The following is a 27567-nucleotide window of genomic DNA, read 5'->3' on the forward strand; positions in this document are numbered from 1 at the left end:
ACCGCTCTCAGGCAGCACATTCCAAACCCTAACCACTCGCAATGTGATTTTATTTCTCCCCTATTGTTTTTGCCTCTTTTACCAATTAATTTAAATTAGTACCTGCTCATTCTTGATCCTTTCATGAGTGGGAACAATTTCTTCCCATCTACTCTGTAGTCCTCATGATTTTTGATACCTCCTTCAAATCTCCTCACAGCCTTCTTCTCTTCTTTGGGAGTTCAGGCTTCACACTGTAGTCTTTAGGTTAAAGCCAGACATAAACCGCAGTTGATCCTACTCCAGTCTATAGTTGTGATTTCAAGTTGGACGCCTGTGACAATAAAAGGTTATTATTATTATTATTATTGTTCTATGGTCTGTTTTTGTGTCTTCAATTGATGCCCTGGGATGGTCAAATTCTGTCTCGCTCTAGAGACTATACCCTCTGAATAGACTGGGCATTCTGTCAGACAGCTGGTTGGCACATTCCCCTGGCCAGCTGCCCAAAGTCATCTCGGGGGTGACAGTCTATTCCTTTGTTTATATTTCTGAGCTAAGATGGGGAGCAGGAATCATAACCACGTTTTAAACCTGTATCCAGTTAACATCAATGGTTTTCAGGATAACATTTATGGAGCATTTACTTCAAGCAGATGATTTATGGAAAGACCACTGGAGACTTTTTCTATAGAAACAGAGCTCGCTCTATGGACATCTCTTATCACTGTTTCTAATGTGAATTAGCAAATACATGGTGGTGAATTAACATTTTCACTATCAAGTGGGAGGCAAAAGCAATTAAGTCAACTCCTTTACATTCTAGCCAATTATCACTTCCATTGATATCACTGCCTCTTTTCTACCTGATTTTAAAGGTTATTCACTCTGTGCTCATGAAGCAGAAGGTCTCTCATGTTAGGTTCACATTACAGTGGTTTCTCCACAGTTTACCTGGGATGTCTGAGCAGTCAGAGATTGACATAATTTCTTCTCATCCATCAGGCTGTGGAACTCACACCCTCCATGTCACACTTCGTTATGCATTAAAGCGACCTTAAACCCGACAGGAAGGCAGTCCATTTTGCGTTCTGAGCCTGAAATTTAAAAAGAATGTATTGATCTGGACTTAGCAGCTATCATCAGATGGACTCTGACAGGTTGTGTCAGGAACTGTCTTAAAGGGACAGGCCATGTTAATAGCTAATTGTGACAAAGCCTCTGACTAGCCAGATGTAACGCATTGTTACTTTTGTTGGCCTTCATTGGTAGAGGGATTGAGTTCCGGAGTCAGGAGGTCATGTTGCAGCTGTACAGAACTCTGGTATGGCCGCATTTGGAGTATTCTGTACAGTTCTGGTCACCGCATTATAGGAAGGACGTGGAAGCTTTGGAGCGGGTGCAGAGGAGATTTACCAGGATGTTGCCTGGTATGGAGGGAAAATCTTATGAGGAAAGGCTGATGGACTTGAGGTTGTTTTCGTTGGAGAGAAGAAGGTTAAGAGGAGACTTAATAGAGGCATACAAAATGATCAGGGGGTTGGATAGGGTGGACAGTGAGAGCCTTCTCCCGCGGATGGAAATGGCTGGCACGAAGGGACATAGCTTTAAACTGAGGGGTAATAGATATAGGACAGAGGTCAGAGGTAGGTTCTTTACGCAAAGAGTAGTGAGGCCGTGGAATGCCCTACCTGCTACAGTAGTGAACTCGCCAACATTGAGGGCATTTAAAAGTTTATTGGATAAACATATGGATGATAATGGCATAGTGTAGGTTAGATGGCTTTTGTTTCGGTGCAACATCGTGGGCCGAAGGGCCTGCACTGCGCTGTATCGTTCTATGTTCTATGTTCTATGTACTGTTACTGTGGGGCTGGTTTAGCTCAGTGGGCTAGATGGCTGGTTTGTGATGGTGAGCGATGCCAAAAGCACGGGCTCAACTCCTATACCGGCTGAGGTTATTCATGAAAGCACCACCTTCTCAACCTTGCCCTTAATATGAGGTGTGGTGACCCTTAGGTTAAATCACCACCAAACAGCTCTCCCTATTGTCCTCAGGGACTGTGGCGACTTTCATTCATTTCAATCAATAGGCATTGATTGGGAAAATAGAAAGTGTTGGGAATACTCAGCAGGTCAGGCAGCATCTGTGGCGATGCTAATGGATTTCACCAATTCTCATTCCAACAGCCGCTGTCTATGATGCTGAAAAATAGTTATTTTTAAAACTCCCCCCACCATGTGAAGTAATAAATCTTTCCTTTGCTTTTAAAAAACGCACGACACGGCCGCACAACCTCCCAAAGGGATTTACAATCAATGAGATGCTTTGGAATCGTATTCACTGTTCTAATGTAAGAAAGCAATTTCCAACACAGCGAGCTCCCACAACCAACAATGCAATCAATTACCAGAAGATCAATTTTAGTGATGTTGGCAAAGGGATAGATCGGTATTGGTCAGGACAAGCTGGAACATTTTCAAATGCCAGCCTCTGATGATGCAGTTTCCAAACAGTATCAGAAATCTGGGCTCCAGTCTTCGGAGCGGGATTTCAGCTGCAGGGGGTTCTGACACGGACAGGGGTGCAGCAAACCCACTGAGACAACGCTGATACTTTACCGTTGGGTGGTGTTTGCTATACATGATTAAACAGGGGTTTAATCATGTATAGCAAACATCGCTGTTCCTTCACCATTCAACAGGTCCAATAACTCTGGCTGGCGGAGTGTGCACCACTCCGTGTGCAGTGAAGTGTGAAGTGTGCAGGACAGCAGTTGAGTTCAGACGAAGATTAATTTAGATCTACCCCCCCCCCCCCCCCCACCTCCCACTAAATCGCTGGCTGCGGTCAGAGACAGCTCCCAGCAGTCAGGATTCCTCCTGGGAAAAAGTTTCGGGTTTCACGATTGCTACTTCCAGATTCTGTTGTTGCAGGGTGGCTGTGGTAACTTTTGATGCGGATTAGCAGCAGTTGGTCCTGAAAGCGCCGTGACAAATGACTTAAAGCTGAAGGAGTCACCTCGCTGTCTCCCTGTTTCTCTCTCTCTCTCTCTGTCTCTGTCTCCCCGTTTCGCTCTCTCTGTGTCTCCCTGTTTCTCTCTCTGTCTCTCTCTGTCTCTCTGTCTCTGTCTCCCTGTTTCTCTCTCTGTGTCTCCCTGTTTCTCTCTCTCTCTCTCTCTCTGTCTCCCTGTTTCGCTCTCTCTGTGTCTCCCTGTTTCTCTCTCTCTCTCTCTGTCTTCCTGTTTCTCTCTCTCTCGCTCTCTCTGCCTCCCTGTGTGTGTCTCTATCTCTCTCTCTGTCTCTGTTTCTCTGCCTCCCTTTCTCTCTCTGTCTCCCTGTCTCTCCCTCTGTCTCCCTGTCTCCGACTCTCTGTCTCTCCCTCCCTGACTCTCTCCCTTCCTGTGTGCCTCTCTCTGTGTCCCCCTGTCACTGTCTCTCTGTCTCCCTTTCTCTGTCTCTCTCTGACTTCCTGTGACTCTCTGTCTCCCTTGCTCTCTCGCTGTCTCTCTGTCTCTCTTTATCTCTCTCTCTGTCTCTCTGCAAACGGGAATCGAGGCTGAATCCACCACCTTTGACTTTGTTCGGAGCAAGAATCGGTTCCTCCCAAGATTTTAATTACCCTTGTATTGCCGAGATGAGGAATGGATAAAGGGGAGAGAACAAACAAAGATCAGATTGGGAAGGAGATCAGGCAGAGACGGAAAGGCAAACCAGAGAGAAGAGTCGCGGAAAGAGATAGACGCGAGTCAGAAGTAGATTGCAGCGAATAGGAAGAGGGGCCAACAACTGGAAAGGTAGAGACTGCATTGGCCAAGGCAAGAGGGAGAGAGAGACATGAAATAAAGGCAGAAAAAGAAAAATGATAAACTTGCGGTGAAAAGGTTAAACAGAAGTGATGAAAATCCGAGCTACAGACAGTGTAGTGTTAACTTAGTGCAGCTAAGTGGCGAGGGACTGAATTTCACATTGTTGGAGGGAATGATATACATGGGAAGCTGGTAATGGAGAAGAGCGAAACAGGCGACAAACACTCACGTCTTGTAATCTCTCAGAAAGCAGTGTTAAAGGCGAAGGCACCAAGTGTGTTAGAACACTGAGGATACAGAACTGACATGAATGTTGGGAATGTTGGGCTCCTCCTGGTGTGACTCAAATGAAGAAAACACTGTCAACTTTGCAGCTGGGGGAGGCTGCAGTGTGCTGATTGGCAGCTGAAGAAGGTTCAAGTTGTCCTGAGGATTGAGACTGGGGCGCTGTTTTTTCAGCACTTGTTCAGCTCTGCACTGCCGGGCAGGATCAGAGGGAGTTTGCATCCGGAGATAGCGGGAAATGAGGTTTCAAAAAGCGTCCGAGTAGGCAGACCTTTCAATGCTGGAAGATATCTCCAATCACCTGTGATGTGACCATGCTGTGGGCTGGAGTGCGAGTGGAGTTTGCCTGGACATCATGCTGAAGAAGATGAATTCCTCGCTGGGTCTTCCCTACTCCAACTTCCCCTTGGCTGAACATTTAATGAAGAACAATCTTTCGCTCTACCTCCCGGACGCTTTCTTGCATGAAGACTTAGGCAACCTGGAGAATATCCTGTTGACCATCCGAGAGCCGTCCACCATCGCCCTGACGGTCATGTACAGCATATCTTTCGCTGTTGGCTTCGTTGGGAACATTATGTCAATCAAAGTACTGACCAGCAAAAGGAATAACAGGATGACTGGGGTGAGTGCCACTCGCAGTTTGCTGATAAACCTTGCTGTCTGTGATCTGATGGTGGTCTGTGTGTGTATGCCCACAACCCTGGGTTACCAAATCTACAAAGCTTGGATTTATGGTGACTTCATGTGCAGAGCAGCTCCATTCACCCAAGCTGTGTCTGTCTCGGCCAGTGTCCTCAGTATCACCGTTATAAGTGTTAACAGGTATTATAATGTCCACAACCCTTTGAATGCCAGATCATTCTTCACCTGGAGAAAAATCTTTTGGACCATCTTCGTTGTGTGGTTATTGTCATCTGGTATCTGTCTGCCTCTTATTTTCATGAACAAATTGGAAGTGATTGACCCTACATTCGGGGTTCCTTTCTGCAGTGAAGTCTGGTCCCAAGTCAGGTTGAAACAGGCCTACAATTTCCTCCTCTTCTGCGCTCTCTATGGTTTGCCTGTGTTATTTAATCTAGTGATTTGCTTTCTCACTTGGCACAAACTTTGGAGCACATCCAGTCACTTCAAAGAGTGTGACTCCAGGAGTCAATCCCTTCCATCTTCGAGGCTGAAAATTCGTAAGAAGATTGCCAAAATGGTGGTGGCTTTGGTGATTCTGTTCGCCCTTTCGTGGTTACCCGTCTATGTGGTGGACATCTGGCTAGATTTCAATACTGAAGATGCCTCAAGGGATGATGATACATCTTCAGAGTGGATCATGCACTTTAGACCATTCGCTCAGTGGCTTGGTCTCACCAATTCTTCCCTCAACCCAATTTGCTATTGCTTTGTTGGAGACCTGTACAGATCAGCCAAGGAAATAAAGAACAAATATAGAAGGACCCTTGTCTCTCTCTTTAACTATTCCATGTCTGAAGGCTCCACAAGGTCATCCCTACCCAAGCTTCTTTCCTACAGAGAATCTTGTCAGAATTCCACAAAAGAATTCAATTTCATTGAGTCAAAGGATGAGAAATTTAAGGATTGTTGTTCACCTTCTGGGATTTGTGAGACATCCTTGAGTACATGCCACCCTGTCCCAAAACCTACTGCTGTAACTGATGAAGCCAACACCAGGAACAACAAAGAGACCACATAGAACTTGTAGAAATCTGTTTCTGTTGAGTTAACACTTTGTCACTAATTAATTCACCACTATCATTCCTAGTGTAATAATACCCCTGAAACCAACCTGGGTGAGAATAAATGGCTTTATTAGTACTCTCTAGGTAACCGACAAGAGTTACGTAAAGCCAAAGATTGTGACATGTGCAAATCTATCATTCATAACTTGGACAACCCGAGACCTTCCATAATGAATAGTGCAAATTTCTTACCTGTGCATATCATTTTGTGTAAATTTTCTTACTGACCTGCCAGACCATGTTTGCATAAATACTGGAACACCTTTGAGTGTCCTCACAAGTGACCACTTGTTAGTCTAGAAAATTATGTAGGTATGCTATTCAACCATGGGGAACTCCACATTCAAGCCTAATATTGTTTTTATCTGACACACATGCTTGCCAGCTTAGGACACTGCGCAATCACCAGGATGGGAACGTTACCTAATTGTTCTTCTGGAACCCTTGGATACTGGAATCAATTGTTGCTCCCTTGTAACTGTGCCAGCTGTGATCAAAAAACTCAGTACGGAACTGAATCCAGCATCGTGCAGCCTTCTTCAATTGGTATTACAAAAACATATCTTTAGTAAGAACACTTCATATTGAGACCTCAACAACATAGCAAGTAGAATCAATATTAACATGCAGTTGAATTCAGATATCATGACCACCCTGGTGATACATATCTATTTTATCTATGTCAACAATGCTCATGTTTATTGTTTTACAGTGAATGCTTTATGATATTTTTCTGATCATGCCTAGTATACTGGTCTGTCAGCTTTCATTTAGAGCACATTAATCAGTTCAGTTGCGCTCAAATCACTAAATGTCCTCTAGAAAGTAGCCATTTCCATTTTATAATAAATAACTTATTTAATTTGTGCTCTCCACTCCTGAAGATTGATATGGGGTTTGGATCTATGGGTGCCAGACTCAATTTAGTACCTTGTCTGGGTGACTCATCTCCATGAGTGAATCTAACACTGAATGATGTTGACCTGGGGATGAATGGGGCTCATAGCTGATCCAAATCCTGATTTCCTTCAATGTTCATTAAAGTTCGGCTATCGGCACTGGATAGTGGAGCTTGGATGAACTTTTCCATCTCTAATCTTGAAGCACTGCTGTATGTTATGCCCGACTGTCCCAGTGATCTTTGGGTCCACACATCTCCATGAATTGTGCCTCTACCAATGAGCCATTAGTGAAAACATCTTTAAAGGGAACAAAGGTAGGAGTAAGGTTTTGTCTTCAACTCCTCAGTGATAATCTGACAGAACAAATTACCTGCCTCTTGTAGAACCTTTTGTTCCGTTCTCTTGGGTGGATTCTGCAATAGGTAGTCAATCCACTGCGCAAAATAACTGTCCATGGGTGAAGGTGAAAATTTGTACTCTGGTCAGATAATTCTATGTTTCACTTCTTTGTCCTTGTACTGTTTCACAGTAACTTCACTGCAGTGTTAGTGTAAGCCTACTTGTGACACTAATAAAGATTATTATTATATGTCGGTAAAACTGGATAAGTGAGTCATATCACACTTCAGCTGAGCTAAGCCTAGCAGCCACAACTGAAATTATGACAAGGTATAATATTAGGCCTTTGTGAAAAAAGCAGATACACAACAAGATACATATTATATCACAAGCACGCACAGTGAGAAGGGAGATGCACAAAATAATGAGACACAACGGGTAGTCTTATAGAAAGACTGAGAAATAATCTGAGATAACAGATGCAACGAAGCACACAAAACAAAATTTCAGAGCCATTTGGATGGAAGAAAGAGAGAAAGGGAAGAAAAGTAGTTAAATACTGCAGAAAGATGGAGAGATATACACCAGATGGAGAAAATTGTACATACAGGATGGAGAGAGATGACACACAAGTGTGCAACAGTTACACAAAGAGAGGCTTATTTTGTCCATGTGAAACTAGTTTGGAAATGCTAGGCACTGATGGAACTAACTATATTTGTTATCGCGATCGTACTCTAGTTTTGAAAAGAAAATCTGAAATACAAAATGGATTTGCAACCATTACCAACCCACCCTGATATTTGTATTGGTCCTATGTCTGTGTTTTGCTCTAACAGGAACTCTAGGGTGCATTTGTTAGACAAGAGGTTCAGCCCACCTGATTTTGATGCACATTTACTATCGCTATGGAAATTAAAGATTGATTGTATGATAGCATTTCATGCAAATATTTCCAATGCCACAGTACCCAGATAAAGCTGCATGGCTGCAATGACAACTAGAAATTCTTATCAACAATTGCAAATGAAGGCAGACCCATCAAAGCTACCAGCAATTCGTGAATATGTATAATAAAACAAAAGCAATCATGTTAATAAATGGCAGTTCTGCTCTGTCATAAACTTAATTCATGCTGAGCTCCCCTTGAAGGCATTTTTGGCTTAGTACTTTATGGTCAACACTCCAATCTTAAAGTCATGTGTGTGATAAATGTAGACAGTTCTCAGACAAGTTGTTGTTGGCTTATTCTCATGTGTTGATATGTGCAGAGTTGACACAAGATTGCAGAAGGGGAATCAAAATCACAACTGATGTTCCAAATGGTAAATGCAACCTCCAGAAGTTGCGACAATCTTGAGAAATTTTTAAACAATCGCAGCTTTTTGGGGTTTTTTCTGTTTCTGTACGATAGACACTCATTCTCTTTACAACCAGCTGGGAGAGGAGATGCTAGAACAAGGTGATTCTATTTTGAAAACTCCATCATCAACAAAAGCAACCTACCTGGAAAGTATGAACATAATTTCAGTTGTAGCTGTTAGGGTTAGCTTTCAATCAATAAATACAATGTTGTGCAAATTATCTCTCCATCCCACAGCAGTTATTAAGTACAGACCCCATGAACTAATCAGTTCATTTGATTTTAATAATGGACACAGTCCAAAGATTGGCTATGGTCAATTACCCCTTAGTGTCCAAAGGGGTAGGTAGGTTACTGGGTTACAGGGAAAGGATAGGAGCCTGACCCCAGGTGGGGTGCCTTTCAGAGGGTTGGTGCAGACTTGATGGGCCAAATGGCCTCCTTCTGCAGTGTAGGGATTCTATGATTGTATGATAGACTCAAGTTCGAGACATCATTTTCTTTTCTAATTGAATCCTATTACACAAATAGCAGTGTTTTATTAATTGCATTTTACAACTGATTATGTGACATTGACACTAGCACACAGTGTGGCTTAACCAGCTTGAGACTAAGGGTTGGATTTTCCGGGCACTCTGTGTTTCTCAGCGGCGCCCCATTCTCTGGCAGCGGGATTCTATACCCCCGCCGCTTGCCAATGGGATTTTCCATTGAAGTCATCCCACACCACCGGGAAACGCGCGGGTGCGCTGCCAGCATAACCAGAGGATCCCAATGGCTGGAGAATTCTGGCCAATAGAGATTCAAGGTCCATAAAGCAACTCCATTCCTCACTTGACAACAAATATGCTAAATACATTTTGCCCCCTGGAAGTTTGTTTCAGTTGTTGCTGATCCATGGATGCCTCACCACATCTAAAATGGAAATAAGTGGGGGAAACACGGTGGCACAGTGGTTAGCACTGCTGCCTCACGGCGCCGAGGACCCGGGTTTGATCCCGGCCCTGGGTCACTGTCAGTGTGGAGTTTGCACATTCTCCCCGTGTCTGCATGGGTCTCACCCCCACAACCCAAAGCTGTGCAGGGTAGATGGATTGGCCACTCAAAATTGCCCCTTAATTGAAAAAAAAAAGAATTGGGTACTCTAAATTTAAAATAGAAATAAGTGCATTTTGTTAATTTCTGCATTAAAAATAGAAGAAATTTACCACAGGGAACTAAGTTCCAGCTGTTTTTTTTACAATCTTTGTTCAGGTCTGAAATAGTCAAATGAAGACATGCACAATGACACGCCGTAACCCTCTCAAATCTGGAGCAGTTGACTGAAATTTCTTTCCCCAGTGTCTCAGTTCAGTTAAACACAAACAAAAAAAACTGCAATTGTATTTTAACATATTGGCAACTACAATTCTGTACTTAAAGACCCACTGAATATTTTTATATCTGCATATCCTTCGATGTAATCAGTGACCAACCTAATGTCAAATCTGAAATGTTTAATCATGTGGCCAATTGTGATTTCCTCAAGATTATAAATACCATAGTTTTGGGCACTAATTTAGTTGCAGATTTTGAATTTGCACAGAAGTTGCTTAAGCAAATTAGCAACAATATCTTACAGCAATTTAGCCCTTAGATATTCCTCAAATTATGTAAAAATAAGTTCATGGAAACTGAAGGTGGTTGTGATTTTGATCACTTGTAAAGTGGATTTACATAATTGGTTGGTAAAATACATTAGGTGTATATAATCCCTATAGAATCCCTACAGTGCAGAGGGAGGCTAATCTGCCCTTCGAATCTGCACTGGCCTTCTGAAAGAGCACCCTACCTAGGCCCACTCCTCAGCTCTATCCCCACAACCCCAAAATCCCACCTAACCTGCACATCTTTGGACAACTAAGGGGCAAATTTTAGCATGTCCAATCCAGCTAACCCGCACATATTTGGAAAGGAATGAGGCAACACTCTCTAAGGCAAATGAACATGAAGAGCAGCATCTTTCCAATCCTGTAAAGGCAGCTTGAAGGTGGGATGGGAGGAAATTCTAAAATTGGGACAATCTTCCTGGTAATGGTTGGCTCCCCCTCCAATAACTGAGTCAAAGGACGGCAGATATTGGAGGCGGCTTGCCAGAGGCAGGCCAGGCAGGACCCTCAAAGCCTGTTTGTTTTTGCCCCCTAATCCTGAATTGAATTAGCAGAGATCATAGGGCCACTACTGTGACCACAAGCCCTTTTGTAGATGGACTTCCCATCCACAAGAGTGACCAGGCAGCAGTGGCCGCAGAATATTTGTTTAAAATTGAGACCTCTTCAGGAGGCACCGCAAGGTGGAGATGCCCTTGTATTCCCCCTCCTACAGTTATAACGCCCACCGCTGATGGCGAGGTTCCCGACCCTCCATGGCTTCAGACTCTCTGATTGGGCCTAAAGACTCAGAAACCTGCCAACTGTCCTTAATTGCATAGTGTCACTGGAGATGGCCTCTTAATTGGCCATTTCTGGGACGTTCTGACAGGCAGGATTCAACCGTGGGTATGAGATCCGGCAATAGTCCCATCTCATGATTATTATGAAATGGGACAAGAATCTGCCTATATCATTGATTTCAAGGTCAGACTTGACAGTTCTAATATATGGAGCTGGTAAGCCATTTCGGTGAAAACAGATTCAGCTATTTCGAATTGTCTATCCATAGTAGATGGTTATACAACTGAGTATAGGTGTCACAAATGACTGGCATTTCTTTTACTTAGATTAGGGAGAGATGCAGTAGCCTGCAGCTACCAACCTGAAATATAATAAAGTAATTACTAAAACTATATATTTTTTAAAATCGCAAATATTTACCAAGGTAAAGTACTAGAATGCAAACAATGGATAGTTAGCAACAATCTAAATCAGTGCCAGAATTTACCAAACATGTCATTTTATTATATTTGACCCTGTTATTTATCCACATGTAGCAAATTGTATTGTCAGAGGTACCAATGTTAATGGATAATAATGCTGCTTTGCATTTCTAGAATAAACCTGTCACAGTTTTATATTGGGCTGTATCTGTGACTGCAATATTAGCAGCACAGACACTGTATGCATTAATATGCCTTGTCTCGTGTTCTACGCTTCAACAAGATTTATCATGTAGGAAGGTGCTTCCAATGGTGGCAATTAAGAGCATAAGATATAGGAGCCGAAGTAAGCCATTTGACCGATTGAGTCTGTTCCACATCGTAATCCACTGCGCTTATGGGTAAAAATAGCATAACTCATGGGCACCTTTGATGCTTTAAGCTACAAACATCTCACTGTTGAGTGAAAGGACAGTAATGATATGTATGCTTTTATACCACAAGTATTGTTTGCAACATTAATGATTATTCTGGAATCTTGTTCATCCAATGTGCGGTGCCATGTACATATCGTCTTGAACATTGATTTATTAACGCTGCAGATTTAGGAATCAGTGTTAATAAACAGACAATGAACACTGTTTCTCTATTTCTGTATCTTACCATCCAAAATGATCGCATGTTGGATATGAAATAATAAATAAATTACCATGTGACGATTGAAGTATAGCTGTGTCCAGGAAGACAATAAAATGAATGTTTTCCATTACAGAGTCATAACACTACTTTCTCTCACTCTCTCAAAATCTTGTGTGTGTCTATATTGATGGACAGTGTAATTTCTTGCACAGCTCATAGGCAAGAAATTCTAGAATATGTATAGCACTTGTCATGGCTTCACAAATAGTATCATTGTTTCCGTAAGACTTTGTTTAATATTCGCAGAATGCTAAGCCAATATCATAACTACCTGGGTGATGTTCTACATTTTGAATTTGAAGATTTCTATAGATGGAACCTGTCAATTTCAGAAAGGTTTATTGCAACGTACCATTCAATGTCTGTAATTGATGTGGAAATAAAGTTTAAATTATTTCTGTGTTTAACATGAATCCAATATTTCCTTTAATTAATATAATATAAAACGCAATACTTTGTATGTCCAAATGTTCATTTTTAAACCTTTGAGCTTAAAGGACGATATGTAGTATTCTGAACTTTTGGAAAAGAATATCAGATCATAAAATGTTCTAACTTCTAATAATTGGATAAGTATTTTGATCGAAATTAAAGTGGTTCAGCAAATCCATCCATCACATATCTGGGATATAGAAACCAGGAAAGCCTCAGGGTTAGGCCCTGCTCTTTACTGAATATGATAGTTCAGCGAGAGCTACAGTAGAAATGCCACAGGTACTCAAGTTGCAGAGGGGAAAATCCGGCAAGCTTCTAGCTTGTGATTGTCATTCAGTGACACCTATTGTCAGTGCGTGTGTGCGTGTGTGTGTGTGTGTGGTCTCCTGGAATTGGGCACACTTGGCTGTTATGTCTCTATTGAAAATCTGTTAAACTCACACACAAATTAAAGTCTTATGAGTGACATTTTAGATTAGATGGGCTGCATGGTCAGCGCAGGCTTGGAGGGCCAAAGGGCCTATATCTGTACTGTACTTTTCTTTGTTCTTTATTCCAGGGTGCCTTCAAGTGAGATGAGGAGAGAAGAACAGCAGCTAGAAAAGATTTCAAAGATACACTTTAGCGCAGCTCTTTCAGCATATACACCAGTTACACATATGCAAGCCAGATGTTTGAGGAAAGGTAGACAGTTTGAGGCTGTTTAAGAGCTCTGAAAATTCACCAGGCATTTGCTGTCCAGTATTTTCTGATCAGGCAGCATTGAAGTCCATCTTGCTAAATGTCACAAAAAATATATCATTCCACACCAGGTATTCCCCAGTCACCACATCGGTAAAGGTAGAAAAGGACAGAGCCTCGATCCTGAGCCTGAAACAGCGGCGAGATGTGTAAGACCATTCAACAGGAGACTGCAGCTTGCCAGGCATGTGTAAATAAGGCTAGAGGTGAATATTGGGTGTAGCTCAAACCTACCAGTTCAAGAACAGGGATTGCTCCCTCAGCCAAACTCACACTGGCAAATGAATTTAACCATTTACTATGTGGTGGAGTTGACTCTGGTGAGCAATCAATAATTCAGCACATTAAATATTGATTTGGATTGTAGGTCACAATTGAAGCTGGGTGAAATAGTGCTGGTACATAAAAGGGTTTTAGCCATATTATGAAAGCTGCAGCAGTCCTTGTGGGTGGAACATTTATTTTGTCAGCAACTACCTGGCAACATCAGAGAGTGAACAGGGTAAGAATAGATTCGGGATATGAAACAGTGATCTGTTAGAAGAATTTGCTGACCATGAACTTGTTAATTATTATTATAGCAACAGCAATGCTTCCATCATTTCCACCTCAACGGTAGTATGTCACAACAGTTGTGCCCAACCAAAAATCATCTGTGACAGCATGTTGGTTATATTCAGCTATGAAAAGACTCCTGAGCCTCATAAATTGGTATTGGTCAATAGTTGGAAGCTCAACTCATCTTTCCTCTTTAGTGGGGATGTGGAAGTTGCTGGCAAGGCCAGCATTATTGTCACTTTCCATTGGTCCTTGATCCTGCCTAGTCTAGATGATGTTGGTGGAGGGATTTGTACGTTTTTTACCCAGCAATAGTGGAAGGAATGGTGACAGAAGCCGGGATCTTCTGATCTTCCGATCTGAGTTCGCCCTACCACCACTGCCAGCGAGAATGGAGAATTTGGCGCTCAGCCAAAACTCCGTTCATTGCAGCCGGACCGGAGAATCCCGATGGTGTGAATGGATGGAGAATTCCGGCCATTGTTCCAAGTCGGCAGGCGGGAGTGTTGGTGGGGGCGGAGGGGTGGGGTAGGGGGTGGGGGGGGGGGGGGTGGAGAGCAGGTTCTGTGGTTTCGAGGGAAATCTACAGGCATTGGTGTTCTCTTGTGTTTGCTGTCGTAGTCGCGGGTTTGGAAGGTGTTGGCAAAGGAGACGATGCGTTGTTGCAGGATGTCTTGTAGATGGTATACACGGTGTGCCAATGGTGGAGGAAGTGAACGTTTAAGGTGGTGGATGGAATGCTGAACAAGCGGGGCAGCTTTGTCTGGATGGTGTTGAGTTGGTTCAGTTTTGATGCAGCTGGCGCTCATTCAGACAAGTGAAGATTATTAACATGATCAGGATTACTATCCTGACCTTTGCCTTGTGGATGGTGGGCAGGCTTCGGGGGATCAGGAAATCAGTTACTCTCCTTGAATTCCCAGCTTCTGACCTGCTGCTTTGGGCACAACATTGAGCTGCAGTCAAGTTTGCTTCCAGGTCAATATCTGCCTCAACTCCATATGTCTTAAATATTTCAGGAAAAGGCTTAATGACAAGCTGACTAAGCAGCTTAAAACAATGATTGAAACACAATGGCTGCCTGCCATTGCCAAGTGCATTCCTAAATGCACTAAATCTTGCTTTTGCAAATGTTGGTAATTACCACAGATTTACCAGGCAAATGTTCTTAATGAGTGCAGCCAGGATGACCTCAACACACATAGTGCATTCACCCCAGTTGCCATATGTTTATTGAGTGTGAGGAGCTGTACTTTTTCATGTACTCAGGGCTTGCCAAAGTACTTGACAGTTAACAAATTATTTTTTGAAGTGCAGTTTCAATTACTTGTGTCATCAAAGTCTCACAAAACAGTAATGAGATGATTGCCCTGATAATCTGTTTCAGTGCTGTTGGTTATGGGATGAATGTCACCCGGAATACCGGGAGAATGTCCTGCTTATTTTCTATAGAGGTGCCAGGGGAATATTTACGTCCATTTGAAAAAGCAGGCAATGTTTCTTAAGGACTGTCCATTACCTCCTGGTTCTACAGTGGGAGACAACATTGACACAGCCACATAGGGAGGCATTCTCTAGTTCCCCAGCTGCATATTTATCGGCAGTCGCTGTTCACTGGCAGCGGGATTCTATCTTCCCGCCGTTTGTCAATGGGGTTTCCCACTGAAGCTACCCGATGCCATTGGTAAACCTGCTGGGGTGCACGGTCAGCGGGAAAAGAGAATCCCAATGGTCGGAGAATTCCAGCCATAAACCTCTTTTACATTCTTCACAGCTCCCTTATTCTTAGAGAAATCTTACAAAGAACACGGGCAAAATTCTCCGTTATCGGCGGAAAGTCCGCCGATCGGCGCAAAAACCGGCGCAAATCCGACTTACGTCACGTCGGAAAAATGGGTCGATAGTCTCCGGCCCGAAATGGGCTAGCAGCGACATAACGGGATCCGCGCTTGCGCAGTGGTTCATGCCGTGCAGCGTCATACGCGCTGCACGGCGTGACGGCTCATAAGGCCGCGCTGCTCCCCCCCACCCGACCGGAACACCCGACTGCAGCACCCGACTGGATGGCTGGCCGTCGCTCAGCCCCGAGGTTCGAGTCACGCGATGTGGAGGCGCTCCTGGACGCGGTGGAGCAGAGGAGGGACGCCCTGTATCCCGGGCACGGCCGCAGAGTTGCCCCACGCCACAGCCGGCGTCTGTGGAGGGAAGTGGCAGAGGCCGTCACCGCTGTGGCCCTGACACCACGGACAGGCACCCAGTGCCACAAGAAGGTGAACGACCTCGTCAGAGCAGGCAGGGTGAACCTCGCCATATCCCCCATATCCCCCCTCCCCCATATCCCCCCTCCCCAATATCCCCCCTCCCCCATATCCCCCCTCCCCCATATCCCCCCTCCCCCATATCCCCCATATCCCCCCTCCCCCATATCCCCCTTCCCCATATCCCCCCTCCCCATATCCCCCATATCCCCCCTCCCCATATCCCAAATATCCCCCCTCCCCATATCCCCCTCCCCATATCACCCCCTCCCCCATATCCCCCCTCCCCCATATCCCCCATATCCCCCCTCCCCTATATCCCCCCTCCCCATATCCCCCCTCCCCCATATCCCCCCTCCCCAATAACCCCCATATCCCCCCTCCCCCATAACCCCCCTCCCCCATATCCCCCATATCCCCCTCCCCCATATCCCCCTCCCCATATCCCCCTGCCCCATATCCCCCTCCCCATATCCCCCATATCCCCCCTCCCCAATATCCCCCCTCCCCCATATCCCACATATCCCCCCTCCCCCATATCCCCCCTCCCCATATCCCCCATATCCCCCCTCCCCCATATCCCCCCTCCCCCATATCCCCCATATCCTCCCTCCCCATATCCCCCCTCCCCCATATCCCCCCCATATCCCCCCTCCCCCATATGCCCCCTCCCACATATCCCCCCTCCCCCATATCCCGCCTCCCCCATATCCCCATATCCCCCCTCCCCCATATCCCCCCTCCCCATATCCCCCCTCCCCATAACCCCCTCCCCCATATCCCCCCCGCCCCCATATCCCCCTCCCCATATCCCCCCTCCTCCATATCCCCCCTCCCCCATATCCCCCATATCCCCCTCCCCCATATCCCCCTCCCCATATCCCCCCTCCCCCATAACCCCATATCCCCCCTCCCCCATATCCCCCCTCCCCCATATCCCCCAAATCCCCCCTCCCCATATCCCCCTCCCCATATCCCCCATATCCCCCCCCATATCCCCCTCCCCCATATCCCACTCCCCCATATCCCCCATATCCCCCCTCCCCATATCCCTCCCCCCATATCCCCCCTCCCCCATATCCCCCCTCCCCCATATCCCCCATATCCCTCCTCCCCCATATCCCCCCTCCCCCATATCCCCCCTCCCCCATATCCCCCATATCACCCCTCCCCCATCCCCGCATATCCCCCCTCCCCATATCCCCCTCCCCATATCCCCCTCCCCATATCCCTCCTCCCCATATCCCCCCTCCCCCATATCCCCCCTCCCCATATCCCCTCCCCCATATCCCCCATATCCCCCTCCCCCATATCCCCCCTCCCCCATATCCCCCCTCCCCCATATCCCCCCTCCCCCATATCCCCCCTCCCCCATATCCCCCCTCCCCCATATCCCCCGTCCCCCATATCCCCCCTCCCCATATCCCCCCTCCCCCATATCCCCCTCCCCATATTCCCCTCCCCATATCCCCCCTCCCCCATATCCCCCCTCCCCCATATCCCCCATATCCCCCCTCCCCCATATCCCCCATATCCCCCTCCCCATATCCCCCCTCCCCCATATCCCCCTCCCCCATATCCCCCATATCCCCCTCCCCATATCCCCCTCCCCATATCCCCCCTCCCCATTACCCCCCTCCCCCATATCCCCCCTCCCCCATATCCCCCCCTCCCCCATATCCCCCATATCCCCCCTCCCCCATATCCCCCTCCCCATATCCCCCCTCCCCCATATCCCCCCTCCCCCATATCCCCATATCCCCCCTCCCCCATATCCCCTCTCCCCCATATCCCCCTCCCCATATCCCCCTCCCCATATCCCCCCTCCCCATATCCCCCCTCCCCCATATCCCCCCTCCCCCATATCCCCCATATACACCCTCCCCCATATCCCCCCTCCCCCATATCCCCCATATCCCCAAATGAATCCAGCCCTAACCTTAACCTCTGCAATACACGCACAACCGATGGCGTGCATTCATATACCTGCCTAACACTGTTGCCTTTTACCCCTGCCACCACCCCCCCCCCCCCCACAGGAGAAGCGCGCACACAACAATAGGGAGCATGTGAGGACTGGAGGAGGGCCCGCTGATGAGAGGCCAATGACCGTACACGAGGAAAGGGCCCTGGAACTGGCTGGCGGACCTGAGGACCGGGAGGTTGCTGATGCAGAGGTCGGGGGCCCACCAGCAAGTGAGCCACCGACAGCCCGTCCCCATATCCCCCCTCCCCTATATCCCCCTCCCCCGTATCACCTGATCACTGCCTGATGTCTAACCATGCATGCTTCATTGTGTATCGCAGGACCAAACGTCCAGGCACCCATCCCCGCAGATGCAGACCGCCCGCAGGATGCCCCTCGGAGACCACGGGAGACGGAGAGACATGGACCCTCCAGCATGCGACGCCCGCAGGATGCCCCTCGCACACCACGGGAGACGGAGAGACCCGGACCCTCCAGCATGCGACGCCCGCAGGATGCCCCTCGGAGACCGCGTGAGACGGAGAGACCCGGACCCTCCAGCATGCGACGCCCGCAGGATGCCCCTTGGAGACCACGGGAGACGGAGAGACCCGGACCCTCCAGCATGCGACGCCCGCAGGATGCCCCTCGCACACCACGGGAGACGGAGAGACCCGGACCCTCCAGCATGCGACGCCCGCAGGATGCCCCTCACACACCACGGGAGACGGAGAGACCAGGAGCAACAGGGAGACAACACCCCCGTCACGTGCGGGAGCGACCACCCAGCGATGAGGGGGGCAGCCACAGGCCCCCGTCACATCCGAGCCAGGACACCACTACCCAGGACACCACTACCCAGGACACCACTACACAGGACACCCCTACCCGGGACAGCACTACCCGGGACAGCACTACCCGGGACAGCACTACCCAGGAAGACGAAATACCGGACAGTGACTCAGAGTGGATGGGTGGAGACGAACCCCCACCCCAAAGTGCCATGGACTCAGAGTGGGACGAAGAGCACGACACAACGCCACTGCTGTCACCAACACCCTCCACCATCGCAGAAACACTCACCACGGTTGGGCACGTTAGTGATGAGGCGTCTGGTACACTCACTGGTGCGCACAACACAGCCGTCCCGGTACAGCAGGTGGAGGTAGGAGCAGCAGAGGGACCGGGCGGTCGGAGGGCAGCCCAGGCCAAGCGAACATCTGCCGCCCAGATGGATCCCGGGTTCCTGCAGTTACCACACCCACACATAGATCCGATGCAACCACAGACCCGGAGACGAGCGAAGAGGGTGACGGGCGGCTTGCGGCGGCTGCGGTCGCAGGTGGAGGAGTCCACCCACGTCCAGGAGCTGGGAGTGGTCCCGGTCATGCGTGCCACCCAGGCTGACACCGCACGGGTGGCGTCCGCGGTGGAGGCAATGGTTGCGACGGTGTCAGACATGGGGAACGGTTTGCGAGGCCTGGGACCTTCCGTGCAGGCTGCGTCTGTGGCCCAGGAAATGGCTGCCCTCTCACAGGAGGCCATGAGCCAGTGCCAGCGCCAGATGGCAGAGGCGCTCAACGCCATAGCCCAGTCTCTGCAGGCCATGGCCCAGTCTCTGCAGGCCACGGCCCAGTCTCAGCAGGCCATGGCCCAGTCTCAGCAGGCCATCGCTGAGGGCATCGGCGCCAGTGGCCATGTGCGAGCCCGCGTCGCACTGTCACAGACAGGGTTTGCCAACACCCTGGGCTCCATGGCTGCAAACCTGCAGACCCCTGTCGATACCAGCACGGGCCTCCAGGACTGGCAGCGTCAGATGTCGGGGGGGCGTCGGATGGCCACTCCGTTCGCATCCCCCACCCATGTAGAGGCCTGGGGGCAATCGGGCACCCCGAGGGAGGAGGAGGTGGTGTGGTCCGTCCCGGCTCCCTCTGTAGGGGAGGTCCCGGTACACCGCGACACCTCGGACTCCCCCCCTTCCGTCCCAGGTGCATCGGGTGGGCAACGGGCAGGACAGGCTGGCAGCTCGCCATCCCAGTCGCCCGGGCCGCAGCCTGGCCCATCTAGGCCAGGACGCCCCAGGAAACGGCCGCCAAAGGGATCCAGTGTCAGAGGGCAGGAATCACAGGAGTCCACCTCCAGTTCTGCTGTACCGTCTGGGGAACCACGTAGACGTAGTCAAAGGGCCCGTAAGGCCAAACAATTAGACACTGAGTAAGTTGGCACGGGTGCAGGGCACAGATGAGTTTTAGGGGCTAGGGCACGTGCATGAACTCCTTTGGTTATTAAAGTCAATGTTACACCTACCGAAGCTGCCTTTGTGCTCTGTCCAAAGTGTGCGGGCGTGTCATGTACGTTGAGCGCAAGTGTGTGTGTGAGGGGTGGTCTTACCTCAGCCCCAGGTGAGTCTGCCCCCTTCCCCCTGGGCCGCCACCAACATTCCCCGGGCAGAGGACGGGACCGTGCGCTGCAGTGTCACAGCCGCATGCAGGGATGGTCCGGGTGGATGGTGGTACTGTGGCCATGGATCAGACATAGTCCAACGATGTAGAGCCAGGAGCACATCGCAGGGCGGGTTGTCATCATCCTCCCTGGCCTGCGATAGACACGCGTCCACCCGCAACTGTGTGAGCACGGCCCGTTGTGCCGCCGGTGGATCGGCAATGGGGGGGGGTAGTGTGCATGCGGGTGGGGTGTGTGGGGTTGGGGAGGGGGGTGAGGGTGCTGGGTGGGTGGATGGGTGGGGGGTGTGGGTGGTCGGCTGTTGCCATGGCGCGCGGTCTGTGGCCATACTACCCGATTCCCACACCCATCTAGTCAGTGAAGCGGGCGTCTATCAGTCTGTCCCGTGCACGCTGGGCCAGCCGGTAACGGTGGACAGCCACCCGCCTGTGTCTACCCCGTCTGCCCTGACCATTGCCCCCATCCCCCTCATCTGGGGAGGACTGTGCCTCTTCCTGCTGCTCCTCCACTCCGCCCTCCTCTGCCTGCGGCACATCGCCCCTCTGCTGGGCTATGTTGTGCAGGACGCAGCACACCACAATGATGCGGCCGACCCTATCTGACCGATACTGGAGGGCGCCCCCAGAGAGGTCCAGGCACCTGAAACGCATCTTCAGCACGCCAAAGCACCTCTCGATCACTCCCCTTGTTGCTACATGGGCATCATTGTAGCGGTTCTCCGCCTCATTGCGTGGCCTCCGTATAGGCGTCATCAGCCACGATCGCAATGGGTAGCCCCTGTCGCCCAGCAACTAGCCCCTCAGCCGGGGATGGCGTCCGTCGTACATGCCGGGGATGGATGACCGCGACAACACGAATGAGTCGTGTACACTGCCTGGGTGACGGGCGCAGACGTGCAGGATCATCATGCTGTGGTCGCAGACCACCTGTACGTTCATCGAATAGGTCCCCTTCCTATTAGTGAACACGGCCCTGTTATCTGCAGGTGGCCGCACGGTGACGTGCATCCCATCGATCGCGCCCTGGACCATGGGGAACCCGGCCACGGCAGAGAAGCCCACGGCCCGGGCATCTTGGCTGGCCCGGTCCACGGGGAAGCGGATGTAGCGGTGTGCCATGGCATAAAGGGCATCTGTCACTGCCGGGATGCACCGGTGCACCGATGTCTGCGATATGCCGGACAGGTCCCCACTCGGTGCCTGGAATGACCCCGTTGCATAAAAGTTCAGGGCCACCGTAACCTTGACGGACACGGGGAGAGGGTGTCCCCCGCCAGTGCTACGCGGTGACAGGTGTGCCAGCAGGTGGCAGATGTGTGCCACGGTTTCCCGGCTCATCTGGAGTCTCCTCCTGCATTCCCGGTCCGTGAGGTCCTGGTATGACTGCCGGGGCCGGTACACACGGGGCGCTCTCGGGTGCCTCCGTTGCCGTGGGGCCGCGACGTCCTCCTCCCCCTCCTCGTCCTGTCGGTCAGGTGTCCCTCCAGCCTGGGCGGCTGCCGCCTGCCCCTCTGCGGCAGCCTGCGCCGCCTCTCTGGCACGCTCCTCCTCCTCCTCCTCATCCAGGGCAACATAGACATGAGCGGCTGCCACCACGGCGGCCAACATTGCTGGATGATCTGAAAACATGACGGCCTGGTGGGGGGGAACGACGACATGTCATCATTGCCCATATCCCCTCCTCCCCCCAGCCAGGTGGCATGGACCGCATGGGTCCAACTGTTGGAGGCTGGCACCTGGCCAGGTGGACCAACTTACTTGCCCTCCCATCCCCCTCCTCGGCATGGACCCCCCCCCCCACCCCCAACCTCCATCCCGGCACTGACCCCCCCCCCCCCCAACCTCCACCCCAGCACGGACCCTCCCAACCCCCAACCTCCACCCCAGCACGGACCCCCCCCAACCCCCAACCTCCACCCCGGCACGGACCCCCACCCCCAACCTCCACCCCAGCACGGACCCCCCCCTACAACCTCCACCCCGGCACGGACCCCCCCCCCCAACCCCCAACCTCCATCCCGGCACGGACCCCCACCCCCAACCTCCACCCCAGCACGGACCCCCTCCAACCCCCAACCTCCACCCCAGCACGGACCCCCCCCAACCCCCAACCTCCACCCCAGCACGGACCCCCCCCAACCCCCAACCTCCACCCCAGCACGGACCACCCCAACCCCCAACCTCCACCCCGGCACGGACCCCCTCCCCAACCTCCACCCCAGCACGGACCCCCTCCCCAACCTCCACCCCAGCACGGACCCCCCCAACCCCCAACCTCCACCCCGGCACGGACCCCTTCCCCAACCTCCACCCCAGCACGGACCCCCCCCCCAACCTCCACCCCGGCACGGACCCCCTCCCGGCACTCCCCCGGAGCCCAGCCTACTCTAACCACCCCCCCCCCCCCCCCGCCGCACACACACACACACAAGCCGAGACACACCTCTCCTCACGCAATCAGTCTGCGGCCATGCCATTTCCTGCCCAGAGCCAACCCCCCAGGCCGTCACTCACCTCCTCGCTGGTCGGCGTGAGCCTGGAGCACCGGGTCACGCCGATGAAAAGGAGGTTTGATTCACATCGACGTGAACGGTCATCACGTCGACGGGACTTCGGCCCATCCGGGAGGGAGAATATCGGCAGGCCGAAAATCGGCTGCCTTGCGCAGACCCGTGACATTCTTCGCGGCAGCGGCGCCATTAACGTCCCGCCGACTTTTCTCCCTTCGGAGACTTCGGCGGGGGCGGGGGCGGGATTCACGGCGGCCAACGGCCATTCTCCGACCCTCTGGGGGGTCGGAGAATGACGCCCCACATGTTGATATCTCAATTATATCAAATAAAATTGCTTCCAACTTAGATCAGCGAATTTTGTAATCTAACAGAATCCATTTGTTTGCTACAGTGATGAAGGGGTAGATTTGGGCTGTGACTATTTTCGGTTGAGTAGAGCATGTCTGATCCAAGAGACTTGACTGAAACTGGTCCCCAGGCCTCAGTGGAATGCTGAGCACCTTCATACACAGTAACCCGCAAGGTAGGTCCCAGTACTGGGTACTGGAATGAGGTATGGGTGTGGGATGGGGGTAGGGGTGCGGTAACTATAACTCCTGCTCCTCTTCATTCTGCACGATGGTCTCAAATCATTTGGGACGGGATTTTCTGATCTCGTCCACCCTGCCACCACTGCCAGTGAGAACAGAGACTTTGGCGTTCAGCCAAAACTCGATTCCATCTAGTGGGACTGAAAAATCCCAGTCCCCGGCAAGGTCTGAGAATTCTGGCCAAGGTCTTTAGTTGGTATGTAGTCGGCTGTCTATTAAAATGTTACCTTCCTTAGTTTTGAAAATTAGTCACATAATGACAAAACGTATCACATAGAATTACATAGAATTTACAGTGCAGAAGGAGGCCATTCGGCCCATCAAATCTGCACCGGCCCTTGGAAAGAGCACCCTACTTAAGCCCATGCCTCCACCCTATCCTTGTAACCCAGTAACCCTACCTGACCTTTTTGGACATTAAGGGCAATTTACCTAAGGCCAAACTACCTAACCTGCACATCTTTGAAGTGTAGGAGGAAACCGGAGCACTCGGAGGAAACCCACGCAGACATGGGGAGAACGTGCAGACTCCACACAGACAGTGACCCAAGTTGGGAATTGAACCTGCGACCCTGGCGCTGTGAAGCAACAGTGCTAACCACTGTGCTACTGTGCCACCCATCCTTATGGAAGGATACAGGCCTGCTCAGCCTATGATTCTTCAGTAGCTAGCAGTAACAAATAAGTTTAAAACAGGGGCCCCAGCCACGGGTTTCTCAGCGGCACACTACCCGCTGACGGTGGGATTTTTTCTTCCTATCGTTTGTCAATAGGATTTCCTATTGAAGCCACGCCACACCGCTGGGAAACCCACGGGCGCATGTGCGCCTCCGGTGGAAACAGAGAATCCCAACAGCCGGCCAATTCTGGCCTGCATCTGAGGAAGGTTATGTTGACCTTAAATGAGCTACAATGCCAATTCACCCTGGGATCAGACAGTTAAATTACAAGCACCAACAAACTCATATTGCATTCCCTCGAGTTTAGAAGGTTATGGTTGATCGGATCAAGGTCCTTTAAATGATGGATGGACATGGATAGGTGAAGAGGAATTACTTCCTCGCGTGGAATTCAGAATTAAGTGGAACATAATCTTATATTTAGAGCTAGTTCATTTTGGAGTGAAATTACAAAGTATCTCTTTATATGAAGGGTAGTGGAAATCTGTAACTCTTTCCCCCAGACGGTTGTGGATGCTGGGTTAATATAAACTTTCAAGACTGAGGTTAATGGATTTATGTCAGGTAAGCAATATGGGAAATGGAGTACAGATTGGCTATGATATAACAGAATGGCGGAACAGGCTCAGGAGACAGAATCTTGATCCATCAGTAAATATGAAGGAAAGACAATCTCGGAGATTGATGATAGCATGTTCTGGAAGTTACTCATAGAAGGTGGTGGGAACACTGTAATTAATAAATACTGAACCACAAGGATCTTGCAACATTATTTTTTCAGTTGTGCATACTAGCCAGATAATATGAGCGTTTAATTAATATCCCTTAGTCCCCTGACAAACACCATTCAATCAAAACATTTTATTAATGTAATGATGACATTGGATGCCTGAAGTGAAAAAGTGTTCCATTTTCCAATTGTAACACCCCTTTCCTTGAAAGGTACAACATTCAAAAAGAAAGCTCTTTATTGATAGGCCCACCTTCTGTTTACACTAACCTTCTTAAATTTAATTGAATTAATTATTTATCCATTTGGCTTACAAGTAAAATGCAAGAGTCCCTTTCTATAATTTGTGGGATTTTTAAGCTTTATACGATTAGAAACCTAGCTAAACATTTCAGCAAAACACCTCTCAGCTTATCATTGACTCAGCAACTGTTGTTTTTCTGTTTCTGTGAGATTAAGACATAACTCATGGATGCATCTAAAAAATAAAACTAGGGAACATTGGAAACCTGGGTCCTTCTGGTTTACCATAGAATTTACAGTGCAGAAGGAGGCCATTCAGCCCATCGAGTCTGCACCGGCTCTTGGAAAGAGCTCCCTACCCAAGGTCAACACCTCCACCCTATCCCCATAACCCAGTAACCCCACCCAACACTAAGGGCAATTTTGGACACTAAGGGCAATTTATCATGGCCAATCCACCTAACCTGCACATCTTTGGACTGTGGGAGGAAACCGGAGCACCCGGAGGAAACCCACGCACACACGGGGAGAATGTGCAGACTCCGCACAGACAGTGACCCAAGCCAGAATCGAACCTGGGACCCTGGAGCTGTGAAGCAATTGTGCTATCCACAATGCTACCGTGCTGCCCTAGTTCTGGTTTGTACAGAATCATACTATTACATGGTGCATTTATCCACTAGATCATTGGGAGCCTTGTTCTCTATTCTAGATTAAAAACGCAACAGTATTTGGCCGTTTAGGTCTGACTCCTGCTTCCCACTGTGTATTCTGAAGTTGAAAAAGAAAACTGGCCTCTAGTTAACTGGAAAATATTTCACAGATTTTTTTAAAAAATTCAGCCAGAAATCCAAATATTCACGACAGTAAATTTCTTGACTTAGTGCTACTGGGGTTGAGTTTCATATGCAGAGAATATATTTCAAATTTGGGCACAACCCAAATTTTAGGCCCTTACACTTAATGAAAAAAAGTTAACTTAATATTTTAAAGGTTAAAATTCTTAATCTTCCAATCCAATCAGTTACCCTGCCGGTCAATGATTGTGCCTTTAAATATCGACTCCGGCCTGAATGAATGGTTTTCCATGGGGGTTTATGAGCACTTTCCTAACAATCAACTTTATCCAAATATTCTCAGTCAGAGAGTGTCATAAAATGGTATGTATAAAATGGCAAAAAACTGCAAGAATTATGTTTTTGAAGTTTAAGGATCATATTTAAGCCTCAACAATTATTTTTCAGAATGAAATTTTTAACCTTTTGCCATATATTCACTTCAGGAACTAATGTCCCATGATTGGGATTTTGCCATCGGCTGCCTTTCTGTCCCATGTTCCGTGGTTCAAGCAATTATGTCTGAATGTTCACCCCCATGATGCTGAGCAAACCCGTGTCAGGAGGACCAAATGGAAGGCATGTGGGACCGCAATGTTATACTTGTCATACCATTCCCAATCCTGCCAATTTCCCTATGGTGAGAAGTGTGGCAGGTTGTGAGCAGGAGTCCGCTTAAAGTGATGTTGGGTTTGCGAGTTAAGTGACTTTTCCGAGAACAATTTTCCTTGAGGTTGCCAATTCCGTCGAGGTGGGAAGCTGTGTGAAACAAGCCAGATTAATCAGTTTGTGAACTATGTGTGAAGCCTGCTGATGAGTCAGGAACGTTAAAACAGGTCAATTTAAAAGTTAGTCGTAACTCCAACTGTCATCCTTAGATGCTGCCTGAAATGCTAAATATGTTATTAATGCAGTGAGTGATCACAGGGTCCTGTCCTTTCGAGGTAAGAGGCCATTAAATTGACCAGCATTGTGTAATGGGTAACAGTGTCTTCACTTATCCCGGCCACTTTTGAGAGGTCAATGAACTTCTTACTTCATTGGGTGGAGACTGGATCTGTGCCCTCACATCATGCAGTCACAGCGATGTTCTTATTGGGACATCACAACAAACAACGCATCTCATGCTGACTTCAACCACCAACTCTGCCACGGATACATCGGTGGAACCTCCCACTGTTGATCTTCCTAAGGTTACTGCTCCTTCAGCCACTCCAGCAGTTGAATGACTGCAGGGTTTAAGGAGCATCTTAAAGGAAGAGAGAAAGCTAGGGGAAGATCTTTTTAACTCCCTCTGACTGTGAGCAGCTGAAGGTTTTTTTAAAATAAGTAATTGGCATTGTCAGTTGTGGGAGGACTTCACATTTGCAGGGTGTTTTTGCTGCTTACTCCCGCTGGTGGCTGCAAATGCCTGGAGGTTGCTGTTGCTGTTTCCTTCCTTTTTGTAGCCGGAAAGAAGGAAAATTCTTTCTCAGATACCTGGTTCCTGGAACACCGGGCTCAGGGGGACATACGAGTCCAGAAGGCAATCCGGTTTGAAGCAAGAAGACGCTGCGGGACCTGTACGTGATATT

At 49.1% G+C, this 27567-nt stretch overlaps 1 protein-coding gene across 1 annotated transcript; it reads left to right on the plus strand.

The window, feature by feature from the left end:
• Window positions 1-3414: 3414 nt before the first annotated feature.
• On the plus strand, window positions 3415-12388 carry LOC140394045 (QRFP-like peptide receptor). The gene has a single exon (XM_072480835.1). The coding sequence runs from the start codon at window positions 4429-4431 to the stop codon at window positions 5776-5778; it is 1350 nt and encodes a 449-aa protein (XP_072336936.1). The 5' UTR covers window positions 3415-4428; the 3' UTR covers window positions 5779-12388.
• Window positions 12389-27567: the final 15179 nt, after the last annotated feature.

This window comes from Scyliorhinus torazame, chromosome 17 (assembly GCF_047496885.1).
Source record: "Scyliorhinus torazame isolate Kashiwa2021f chromosome 17, sScyTor2.1, whole genome shotgun sequence".
Taxonomy (NCBI): Eukaryota; Metazoa; Chordata; class Chondrichthyes; order Carcharhiniformes; family Scyliorhinidae; genus Scyliorhinus; species Scyliorhinus torazame.

Bases quoted from the DNA above. Each gene is read 5' to 3' on its own strand.
- LOC140394045 (XM_072480835.1), top strand. From the start codon at position 4,429: ATGCTGAAGAAGATGAATTCCTCGCTGGGTCTTCCCTACTCCAACTTC.